The following is a 12,944-nucleotide window of genomic DNA, read 5'->3' as shown; positions in this document are numbered from 1 at the left end:
GCTTCTTTGATCAATTCTCATCTGACCACATTTCTCTCTTCCTCTTTGTTCCTTTCCTGTTCTATTTTACTTTAAATTGTGACTGCACTATTTAATTCTGTAAGGCACTTTGGGATACTCTGTTTGTAAAAAAGCATATGAAAAATATGCATCCAGTCCTGCAAGATTTACTCAGGCCCACTGACAGGCTGCTTGCATATCTGTCTGAGGAAGTGTGTTTACAGTGAAGGGGGTAGGTCCCTAGGGTCCCTAAAGTTTAATTCTACTGTGTTGAGATGTTTCGCTGGTCAGCAACATGCAAGCGCACACTTCTCCAGTGATGGTCCAGTATTAAGTACTGTAGTTCATCAGGATTATAGCTTAGTGCATGTGCCAGACACTTTAAGATATTTAACGCCATTGTTATTGGACTAAAATGTAACCTTGCACAACATATAGCATTACCTAGCGCTTTGGTTAACAGGCAGTACTCATTGAGCAGGGGGTTGGACTAGATGACCTCCTGAGGTCCCTTCCAACCCTGATATTCTATGATTCTATGATTGTCTCTTATCCTGCCAGCATCTGTGTTTCTACATTGATTGGAAAAGAAAAAAAAGCCAAGTGGATTTTGCTGAGAAGTTTCCTGAACCACCAACAAACCCCGTTGCCAACATAACACAAGAGTGAGTATAAAAATAATTACTGGCATAGACCTGCTGAGAGTTCTGAGTCCACTGTTTATACACTTCTGGATGCAATTGTGCATCTGCTATTGGGTATCCTTGGCTTTCAGGTTTAAGTCTATGGAAGACATTTCACTCTTAAAGATCATAAATGTGTGAGTGGGGGAAAGGGAAGGCCTGGAGGGTGGTTGTTTTATCACTGTTTGTGGTGTGTCTTCTAAGTAAAATGATTATTAAAATGTATATTTTTAAGGGAAAGAACAGACTGTCGCTGTTTATGTGCCAACTGGGCTGCTTTTCATACAACTACTCCGGAGACACCAATAAACACTTTAATTTCTTTTTCTAATTGCGAAACAGGTTTACAGGAATCAAATGTGGCAGCTGTGTAATTGACAGGTGTCTGCGCTGAAATAGTACTGCCCAGGCACATGTAAAATGAAAGGAGAAATGATCTCTCCTAATGCCTTCAACTAAAAGTAACTTGTTTTATTAGCCTGGTGCTCGATAGCACACCCTTGTCTACCAGTGATGCTGCCACTGACCCCAGGTTTTGGGGATTTCACAACATGGTCATTACATTTTAATTTAATTCTTAAACTTGGCCTTCAGGAGTGAATTGTTTTCTCTAGGTTTTTAATTCTCCATTCTCCCCTTCCCTCCCCGCAGACACTTAAAAAAACAAAAAGAAAAGAAAAGTTCTGATACTTCAAAATTATAGTAGTGGCTTTCCAAGAGCTGCTTATGGTAATGACATGAGAAACTGGAGGTTTCACCACCATTGATTAATGCAGCATTTTTGACACCCATCATGTTGCCTTATGTATCCTGGTTACTTTACTGTTGTTTTTTGTGCATGATTTACACACTTTGCTGAAGCTGAGGGATTCTGCTAGGATGGAAGAAGTTCCCTGTTTTAGAATGAGAAATCAGGACCACATACAGATAGGGTGACCAGATGCCCCGATTTTATAGGGACAGTCCCGATATTTGGGGCTTTTTCTTATATAGGCCCTTATTACCCCCTACCCCCGTCCCAATTTTTCACACTTGCTATCTGGTCACCATACATACAGATCACTGCAAACTAACTAAATAAAAAGCTCTGGGCATTTAGCTGATTCTATTTAAACATGTGCATAGCTAGCAATTTGAAATGTGCGTACCCACTGGTCAATACTTGTGCCCCCTTGGCTGTAGTATCTCCATGGTTTCCTGTGATATTGATCATATTGTGTGTAATTGCGGAGAGGGTGGGGGTGGGGGGACAGTTTCTAATGCCAAAGATGAAGACCTGTCGCTAACACAGAGGGTGCAGCTAGTTAAATTTTAAGAGCAGATGAAGGACAAAAAGCACTGGCCAAATGCTGCTTCCTGGAAGTAAAACAGAAAATGCCTTGGGGCACAGTGACATGAGTATCACTTTCGACACCCATGCTTTAACTTCTGAATGTTCACAGATTTTTAACTGAGAGGGAATCTGTTTTAAAAATAGACAAAAAATCCCCCCTCCCCAAGCAATCCAGGCACCGTCAATGCTCTCCAGAGGAGTGACGCTGTCACTATAAACTGCCCCATTTCTCTTCCCTTTTTGTTTAAAGTGCAGAAAACATAAACAGGCAGCTCTGCAAAAGGAAATGTTACCACAGGCCACTTACATGACAAAAGTCATTGTAATTTCTTGCTCCCCCCCTTTTTTTCTGTGGCTGTGAGAAATGCTGTGGGTGCGTAACTGACGACCAAGATAACGTGGGCCAATGCTTCCTGAAAGTTCTTAAAGGGCAGGTTGTAGCTTGCTGCCAATCTGCCTGGATAGGACACACTTTAGTGACACAGGAGCATGCAGGGCAGGTTATAGTAAGGAATCCACAGAATTCTTCTTACATGGTTAAAGTTTGGATCGCTAGACATCTGCTGCCATATGATGATCAGAACTTCTTTAGCAACTCCAAAGTCTGATAAAATGCAGGCCAAATTCTGTGGTGCTGTGCAAGGCTGTTGATATTGTGTCAGTAAATGGGTGAAAGGGGCTCTGAGAGCTGTAAATATAAGTGGATGGGGCTGGAATAGAAGAATGAAGCAGAAAAAGCAACTAACTTGGGTGTTTGAGATACACGCTAAAGTAACCACATTATCTCTCACCTCTTTTTAATGCCTCAGTTTGTAAGTTACACCATGTTACACTCCGTGATCTGTGGCTGCTGGGTTGGAGTTGCTTACATCCACTTCCTGATGCATAATAATACACCATCTTACAGAACATCTCTGAATTTGGGGACTGATCGAAAGCCCATTGCGGTGAAAAGGAGTCTTTCAGTTTACTTCAACAGTGTCTGGATCAGGGCTCTCGCTCTTTGTGTTCACAAACGTCTCCTCATTTCTAGCTGTTTCCATGTGATTATAAAGCACATGGCTGGGTCAACTCCTCAGTTATTTAGGGTCCTAACTTTAACTGGGAATATGGCCAACGTTTGCAAGAGAATTAAGACACTGGACATAGATTTCAAAAGATAGTATTAAAACTGCACAGGAAAAGAATGAGCTGGGTTAGAATTATACACCTGCCAAGCAAACAGATTCTTATCTTGGAAACGTTTCCTATGCAAGAAGGGGAGACAATGTGAGCAGACAGTTCTGAGGACACAGTGGCAATGGAGATTCGAGATGCGCAATCTACAGTGTGTAAAACAACACACATTTGCCTCATTGATCTGCCCTGTTTGAAATACTTCATTTCCCAACCTTTTCACTCGCCTGGGTCTAGCAGAGAGTCCAGGGAAGGGTTCACAGATGGAATACTGCTGTGCTCCGGTGATCTCTCGCTGATGGAGTAGCCCCTTGAGTTATCAACCAATGCAATTTAGAGAAGCCCTGAAGATGATATCCAACAGTTCTGGGAGTGACAGCAGAGGGATGGGGTATAAAAGTGATATAAATCCATATTTGATTTAACTTTGCAGCTTCTCTGAATGGAGCCCAGCCCCAGCTGAGGATTCAACCCTTTGGATGTCAAATAAAAGTCAAGTCCAGTTCTATCCATGAAAGGATGTACAGTTTTTGCCCTTCCTGTTTCTTCAAGAGGCATCACTTTAGAGGTGGTCTTTCTGAAGAATGTCCCTATGCTCTGAGCCCCATTGTGTCACGGCCTGCATGAAGTAGTAGCATAACTCAGGCTTACCTTGCTGTCCAGTAGAAGGGAGTTGCATGACCTACTGTGTACTGTGAAGATTGGTAAAATTGACCATGTAGTACTTGACTGTCCTTTGCTGCTCAGACTCCAGGAAAGAGACTAAAAAACATTTAACGGAATGCACCGTTTCCCAGACAATTGTGAAGTTCTTTAGAGTAATAGGAAAACATTTCCTGGTACAAAATACATTTTTAAAATCATTTTACTAGTGCTGAGTTAATGCTTCTAAAGCACAAAAATTATTTACAGAGATAAAAGTACAGCACTGTAAATCAGCATTGTAAATATAAGCCCTTTCTTGTCACCTGCACTTATCTTGATTTTTAGAGTACTCTGTGGTATTCAGAGTATTTAACAGGCATTCTGACTCTAACTCATGATTGCAGTGGTACATAAAATAGAAAGATTAGAGTCTCAGTTGCCTGCTTAATATGTAAATATATCCAGTTATGTCTGAGTGCTTTTAATGAAGTACCTCGGACTTCTGTTCCCATATATCACAGGTGATTGTGGAAAAAGCACTCTAGATGCCTGTTGGAAACCACAAAAGCTAAGATCCTGTTTTTGTTTAAAGTTTCGTATTTTTAAAAATTCTGTAGATTCCTGAGGCTGGGAAGAACCCCAATCCAGGTTGAATTTAATCTTAATTAATCCAAATTTAGCCACACTTCTGCAGGATCTCTAAGTTATCAGATAGAAATAATATGTCAGGATGTTGTATAATAATCCACATGTTGTTATAAATAAAACCTCTCTTTGGCTGTAGTTTACATCTGAAATCTACCGAAAATTATTTGATACTGTGTATGAAAGATTGAAATTAATGTTGTTGCATTAAATGCATGAGTCCCTCTAATATTCTCTGTGTGCTGATGACACACATTCCCTGCCTTTCTACCAGCTAATGGAACGCAATTTCCTTTTGCAGAGCGCCTTTCATCCAAATTGTATCCCTGCATGTTTTACAGGTTTAAACAATACAATTGCACAGATAAAGGGAAAAAAGAGAACCTAGCAGAGAGTACACAAATCAATTCATGTTTCTTAATGCGTGGGGTGAGGCCTTCTGATGTGAGAGACAAGTACTGTTTGAAAGATGGCACCTGTTATCTCTGGACCTGGACAAGAGACTGGATTATGCAAGATTTATTGCAGGGCCCCCTGTGATTAGGGTATGGTTCCCCCTGGAGGTTCAAAGTGCAGTCGCCAGGCCAAATGTGAGCGTTGTCCATACAGCTCTACCGTTAGCCCCAATCTTTAATGGGGAGAGGAGCCCATGGTCCCAATATACAGTATCTCTGATTTCCAGAGGCCTAGCACTGCAGGCTGTGCCAATGTATTAAAGTTCAGGGTGATTGCAACTTACTCTAGTGTGTACAAACATGTGGCCCTTAAGTTCCCAGCAAGTTGCAGGTGTGGCATTTGGTTAAGTAAAATTTGCTTCCTCTTAGATGACTGGAGCTGTGCTACTGGGGGCCAGAGCCCTGCCAGGGGCATGGAGTTGCAGCAAAGAGGCATGGGGCTTCTGCACTGGTGGACTTTTCCTCCTGCAAATCACCTGGGCTCTGCTGGGGGTGTGGACAGGGTCATTCCTACCTCCCAGTGGAATGATTATGTGGGGAGCATCGGTGGGAGGGGGGGATCGTTGTGCAGGAGATGGTGAGGGAGTAAGGAAGGGAGGGGCATGTGACTGGTGAAAGGTTCTTGAATACAGGAGATGATGACGTCATTCCAATCCTCCATCTAATTAGCCGGGTTGCCTGTGAAATGTTGCTTGAGACCATCTTCTCTGAGTCAGAGCGTTCTTTCATTCTCTCCCTAAAACCACTAGGCTTGTTTTAAACTCACAGCTTGCAAAATAAAGACCATCGTGCTGAATCCCTAGTTGAAAGCAGGAAGGGAAGTTTTGCAGGGGTTGTACAATTCAGTAAGATGCTGCGAGCTGAGCATTACATAATGTCCGCGCTTCGGGCTTCTAGCTATAAAGCTTCTCAGTTGCTGCAAGATCTCACAAAGATAAAATGCACTTCAGTGCGTTGCTGTCAGAGGAATTTGAAACATTCAGACCCTGTTATATCTCCCCCTTGCTGCTTTCTTTGCTCTTTCAGATATTTCTGAACTTCCGAATAAAAAGCTGCAACGCACACAGCATTTTCTCCTCTTCTCCACAAGCGTTCCTTTTGCTTCATGAGACTGACGGGTGGTTACCGGGAAGGCTGGCACCAGCATCTATTATTATGCCCATTGCAAGACCCGATTTTCAGTTGCCGATAACTTTGCCAAACTTCAACTGTTGGGGTTGAATTTTTCCATGCCAGGTGTCTGCCTCAGGCTGGTTCGTTGGGGACACTTACAGCAAAAATAGTTCAGCTGTTTCCAGGAACGTGGCTAGGGGAAAATACTGTTTTGTTCATGTTAAAAAAAAAAAATAAAATAAAAATTAATAAATAAAAAAAATTCTTGATGTTTTTCTTAAAACAAACAAAAAAAACCCCCACAAAACTCAAGGGGCCCTATGCTTTGGGGCTATTGAAATTTGCCACGGGAGTGGCCTTGTGCAGGCCTTTGTGCTTTCCTGGGAAAATATGCCCTAATTTGGCAATTTGAAGTGTGTCCATTTGAAAAATCTCAGTTACACATTTTCAGTAGCGACTTCTTCGACTTTAGCCGCTAAAATTTCCAAAGATCCCATCGTCACTGAGCATGAGCCATCCCCTCACAGCTCCTGTGTTTGACTAGACTGCACGTGTACCATTCCTATAAAGTGAGCCGAGCATGCTTCCTCAAGCAAAGGGCTACAGGTGAAGGGTGAAGCTGGCCTTTCCCTGTAATGACAGCTCCTAGCTCATCTCGGTCAGGGTGTGCTGGGCACTGAAACTGAGAGCAGAGAGCCTGCCGCCTTCTGCTCTAACGATCCCCTGGTGGTGCCCAGGCAGTGTGAAGGAGGAAGCTGCCTGACTCAAATGCAAAGAGGATGCGATCTGGACCCCAGGGGGTTGGGGGAGAGGTGAGTAGGTTGAGATGAGGACCCTGATGAGGGAGACTGGGATTGATGTCTGGTGGTGGTGCGAGGAAGGGAAACTAGGACTAGCCTTTGTGGGGAGGCTTAGACTGGAAACTGGGGGTGGAGACTTTGACTGGCTGAGCAAGGAGGCTGGGACTGGGGAAAAGGAGGTGGATGGGGACAGATCTGAGGAGGCTCTGGAGTGAAGGGGAAGAACTGAGATTGACATGGACACTGAGACTGGTCAAGAAGCCCAGAGAGGAAGACTGGGACTGGGACCCAGTAGAGATAGGGAACAGTGGCCAGGGTAAAAAGAGTCAAATTGGAAGGGGGACTGGGACCAAGGAAGCCGGTGGGAGGAAGGGGGTGTGGGAGTGGCTCTGTAGGGAGACTGGAACTGGGAAGCACAGTCTGGAGGAGTGAGATTAGGATTTATGAAGCAAGTAGACAGGGATTGGGATGAGAAGCCTAAGGAGTGGAGGCTGGGACTAGGTCAGTGAGGAGAGTGGGACTAGGACAAGGAGAAAGGGATAAGGCTTGGCCAGGGACATGTTGGTGGGGATGAGGCAGAAGGAGTTCAGCTCAGGGAAATGGGCAGAAGTCTGTGCCCGTGAGAGAACATTCCCCTCCGGAGCCTGGAATGGAACACAAGCTTTTGGAGTCTCACCATTCCTCTGTTGTCTGCAAATATCTGTGAAACCCACTGGTGAAGTGTGTATCTCATCCCCCTCTAGTGCTGGTCTACATAGAGGATGAAAATCTAGTGTTACAATCAGTTACTCTGTTGGCTCAAATTGCAGAGGTCTGTATGGAGGATCTAAAGGTTCCAACCATGCTGCTGATTCACTGTGGTGTCAATAGGATGCCATGTGATGCAATATCTGCTTTTTGAAAACTGAGTAACTTATCTCCCCAAAAGACGGCATTAAAAAGAACTTTAAGATTGTAAAGTCAAATACTCAGAAGTTAGGAGATGCCAGCAATAAGAATGCTTGTGCAACTTTAATTCAGCCCCTTAGATTGTATAATAATGTGTACACACATTCATTACATTCCCACATATAATTTTTTTCCACAGGATCCCCGCCTCATTCAGTGTACAGGATGGACCTCTGGGATAAATCAGGGGTGTATACTGAAGGAGGCTGTTTGTAGAGCCACTGTTATTGCAAAAGTTGGAAGGTGTCGTGAACAGGAGGAGAAAGGATGGTCTCATGCTTGAGATGGTTGAATGCATCTTGGAGAACTCAATTCTATTCCTGCCTCTGCCACAGAGTTACTGTGTGATGCTGGGCAAGTCACTTTAAACCAACATTTCACAGGTGGTCACTAATTGTGTGTTCCTCATTTTCTGGGTGCCCAACATGACACCCTGGGGCTGAGCTGCAGAAGTGTTGAGTGCTCCCTGCTGCATCTGAAGCCAGTGAGAGCTGCGCTTGAATATATAACGTGCTGTAAGACGTGTACTCTGAAAAATCAGATACTAGGTGTGTTATGTTTGGTAATTGGTAAAATTATTGGATTCTTTTGTCCTTAGTGCCTCTGTGCCACAGTTACCATCTGTAAAATGGGGATAATACCACCCCCACATCTCACAGGGGTGTGGTAAAAACAAATTCATGAATGTTTGTGAAGGCCTCAGATACTGTAGTGAAGGGTTCCATAAAGTAACCCATGAGGAAATGAATAATTCTGTCTTCAGAGCAGGGTTTCAATAATGTGCAGTAAATCGGGCCTAGGACCATACACTGAACCATGAGGAGAAAGCAACAGAATGAATAGTTGCTCATTCAGTGAGCACTGTCCATTATTTTAATACATATGCAAAAGGGGGACAAATGAAGGTTGAATAAGCAACCCCGATTCTGGCCTTTCTTAACGGTTGAGTAGATGGTGGGTGTGTGTGTGTGTGTGTAAGTTACATCCAATGCTACTCTCCTGATGATATTTAGAAGTGACCACCCAATTCAGATGCAAACAAAAACCAAAGACTGAGCTACTTCACCTTGATATGGACATTTTATCTCAATTGCTGATTTAGTTTCAGAGCAGATATTTAATTGTATTGGTGATGTAGTAACGATGATAGCGCCCTTTTATTGCCTGAAAAATTAGGCTAAGATTTTTAAAAGTGACTATGATTTTTGGAGCCCAAGTTGGGAAGGGGTGTGTGTGTGTGTGTGTGTGTGTCCAATTTTCAGAAAGTCCTGAGCACCCATCCTCTGAAAATCAGGCCCCTTGAAGGAGTGTGTAGTGGGACACCCATAAATTGATACTCTTGGCCCATAGAATGTTCTTCATCAGAATAAATCACAATGGACTGCAGTGATATGGTTGTTTTAAGGTGAACAGAATGAACGTATTATAAATGGGTCAATGGCTGATTATGCTTGCAGCTGTGCAAAGATATAAGACCTAGACCCTTCCCTCAAGAAAGATTCAGTAAATCAGTCTACAGAAGAGTTGAATAAAGTGTAATTAACACGCTCCTTAAAGTGGGAGAATAGATGGATTGATCAGCACTTGGTTTCTTCCCTTTCTTAAGTCTCTGTTCTAGTTTCGGTTTAGCTAACTGCAGGGTAAGAGAATGCTCATTCTTTGAGATGGGGTGGGTGTGCACATCTCATTTTAGTTGTGCACCAGCTGGAATGCAGAGGTAGGTAGCCTGTACAGCAGTACATGACACATTATTGTTACATTTTAACTGCTGGCAACACCATAAACTTCAGTGGTAGAAAATGACAGGTAGAGCCAAGAAAAGTGAATATGGAGGATTCTGATAGTCCTAGCAGGTTTTTTAAAAGACGTTCATTTAGAAGCACAAAAGAAATTGGAACTAATCAGCCTGGTACTCAACATTTTAGTCTTGTGTTATGTATTTATTATAGTAGCTCCCATTGACCCCAACTGAGAATGGGGGGGGGCCCAGCATGTTATGTACTGTACAGATATATAATGGGAGACTGTCACTGCCCTGAAGAGCTTACAGTCTGCATAGGCAAGACAGAGAAAAGATCTGCGGGGAAATGGAGGCACAGAGAGATGAAAAGTGCTGCCCAAGGTTACAGTGGCAGAGCTGGGGTTAGAAGAAACCAGTCTCCTGACAGGTTGTTGAGAAATACGTAGTGCCTGAAATTCTCTTTGTCATTTTCCTTTCTTTAATGGTAATTCCACTTGCATAATCCACCCCCCCTCCCCCAAAAAAGAAAAATCTAAATGCAGAAACCAAGAAAGCTTGATTTCTACCAAGGATGCCAAGACCTTCCACTTGAGCAAATTTATTATTTCAGTTCCTTTGATGGCAGGAGAATCCTCTAGTCTAAACACTAACAGATAATATTTTATTGTATTCTGTATGATAAATTAGTTTGAATAGTTATCAGACATGTTTAAAACTCTCAGTGCCAATCAAAGCAATTAAACATGAATTAATACTCCATAATTCATACATGGAAATGTCTTATTCTGAATTTAATGTTTTAGAACAAAATGTTATTTAAAAATACTTTAGTATATATTAACTTGGTGATGAGAGTAAAAGTTCTGAAATTGGAATTACACTGGGTTAATTTCTCTGCTCAGAATTCTGATTAGTTTATCAGATTACTCAATGTGATTTATTCCTTTGTACTGAAATACTATATCTTCAGCAAGATTATTTGAAGCCTGATTCTGCATGAATCCCATTTTATTACGGTTTATACAGAATGCATTTTTTAGAGTCACTCTTCAGAGTTAAGCTGCACTCTAAAACCCAAGGTCCTGTCTGCTTTGTACGGCTGTTCGCAGCAAGGCTCAACCGTGGGATGAGGCCAGGGGAGGTGAGTCCTACCGATGGGTAGGCCACAGCAGCCAATGGCATCCCTCTTTGTTTATTTCAAGTACTAGGATTGGCTAGCTGATAAGTGGCCCACCTACAAATGAACGACAGCAAGCAGCGATGGCCCTCTTTTGATCCACCCAGTACCCTTTGCAGGTGCAGAAAGCCAGGCTGCCTCCAGTGTCCTGGTTCCAAATCTCCATTCTCCTCCTGCTGCAAGTTTATTCTCTTGGCCATTGCCTTCCACTTCAGAGATAGGTGGATGACATTTGAGTAGAGAGTGAACTGATGTCTGCAGGTTTGATAGGAGACTATAAAATGCTGTATTAATTTAAGATTTTATTAGGTAACTGTGTGCTCACACCTTTGCCTCTTTTATTTGGGAAGGAGAAAGTTAATCTATAAAATGGATCACTTGCACCTTGATGCTTTTAATTTTTGAGAGAAAATTTCTCCTTTACTTTTGAATTCACTTCTCAAAATCAGAACCAAGGAGAATCCAGTCAGTTAGTAGTTGTATTTTAGGAAAATATCACACTTGGGCAATACGAGGGCTGCTTTCAGTGTACCCTCTGACCTCCAATAAATGGGCATTATATTCTTTGTTCTTCATGATAAGTGATAAATCTGATTTGGCACTTGTCAGCCAGATACTGATTGTCAGACGTGGCGGCCATTGCTCTTGATGGAGAAACTGGGAGTGTTCTATAAATCACCCCATGAATATCATTTCACTGGTAATGACAGAAAGCTGTCTGATATAGAGAATGTCACTATGGAAACCATGAAATTGTAAATCCTGGCCCCATTGAATTCAGTGGCAAAGCTCCTACTGAAATCAGTGGTGACAGGATTTCACCACACAGCTGAATTCTGTGGCTGATCCAACTCTCCACAATGGAATGGACCCACCTTCTGAATCCAACCCACTCTTGCACCCAAACTTTGGAAATGTTCATCTCCAAGTCCAAACTTCATGGCTCAGGCCCATCTCAGGCTTTTATGAAAGTATCAAGAGCTTGGAACGAAGCATGTCACCGTGACGGTGGAACGCGCGAGGTGGGGCATGAACTTGAAGAACTCAAGAAAAGTTTTTAACTCTCTTATTGTACATTGCTATAATCCATTGTTGCGATCATATATAGTACATTCACTTTGCTGTCATACATCAGTCTATTGATGTATTAATAATTATTTTAACAGAGCAGATCCAGGATTCTGTTGAGGAGAGACTGTCCAAAATTTCAATAGTTCCAGCCTGTCTTAAAGCCTTGAGTTCTTTGATGCTATATTATATAAATATACTTAGAAACTGTTCAAGAGCCTGTGGAAATGTTCAGTATTTCTAGCCATGGCTTTATAATTTGACACTGCATCAAAACTCAGCGGAAAAAAAAGCAGAAAGCAGAGTCAAACTGTGAAGCTACTGCCTAAAGAGTCAGAAGTCCAGCATTATGGATGTGCATCACAAACTGTCTTAAAACAACTTTTATTTTTTGTTTCTTAAATTCATTATCTTTCTACATTCATATCCAGCCTTTTAAAGCTTTGTTTGTCTCTTTTATGCTTTACTGGCCAGTTCCCCTTGAATGTTTGTCTTAACCCTCCTACTTCACAACCGTTTTAAAGTACTTGATTAGTTTTAAAAACACACCTGCTTTGCTACATCCAAGCCCCATTAAGGATCTTGCATAAGAGCTAACGAACACAGCAGAGGACTTGTGCACGTGCAGCCGGGTTGGTGACTCACCACGTAGAGATGGAAAAAGAGGAATGTATGCATGCTATGTAATTCGGTGCAACAGTAACTTCCTGCAGGGTAGTTAATGAATTGCTGGAAGGCAGCATATGCTTGACCAATATTGAAAGGAGGGTGAGCATCCTCAATCTCAAAGTCAAAGAAAGTTGAGGATCTCTCAGAAGTAGATCAGGATCTTGCATGACTGAGTTCTCAGACGTGAACTAAGCCTATTCTGGTCTGCCTTTAAGTATAAATATTTTTGACCCATATCGAAGTACAAAACAAACTCAAGGACTGAGTTCCAACTCATCAAAACCTCTCTTACTATGCTGGAGGTGTTTTAAACAAATCACAAACTTATTCCAGGTATATTGGAAAGTACAGAACTGTAGAGACATATGTTGCTGCTTCCTTTAACAGAAAACACTGTTATTTTGTGATTATTTGCCTGGATCTGCCCATTTGAGAAGTCAGTGAGACACTCTCTAGTTAAGCAGGTGCTTCTACTTATCAGGTATTTGCAT

The 12,944-nt window shown here is 42.3% G+C and overlaps 1 protein-coding gene across 1 annotated transcript in view; it reads left to right on the top strand.

Annotated features, from left to right (window-relative positions):
• The window catches only part of SH2D1A (SH2 domain containing 1A), a 72,963-nt gene that overhangs the window by 8,439 nt on the left and 51,580 nt on the right, over positions 1–12,944 (top strand). The window contains exon 2 of the mRNA XM_043523192.1: positions 562–665. Coding sequence (XP_043379127.1) covers positions 562–665 — 104 coding nt within the window. The remainder of the gene's footprint in view (positions 1–561; positions 666–12,944) is intronic.

This window comes from Chelonia mydas, chromosome 9 (genome assembly GCF_015237465.2).
Source record: "Chelonia mydas isolate rCheMyd1 chromosome 9, rCheMyd1.pri.v2, whole genome shotgun sequence".
NCBI lineage: Eukaryota > Metazoa > Chordata > Testudines > Cheloniidae > Chelonia > Chelonia mydas.
The sequence above is the reverse complement of the archived record's forward strand: the minus strand, read 5'-3'. Positions and strand labels throughout refer to the sequence as shown.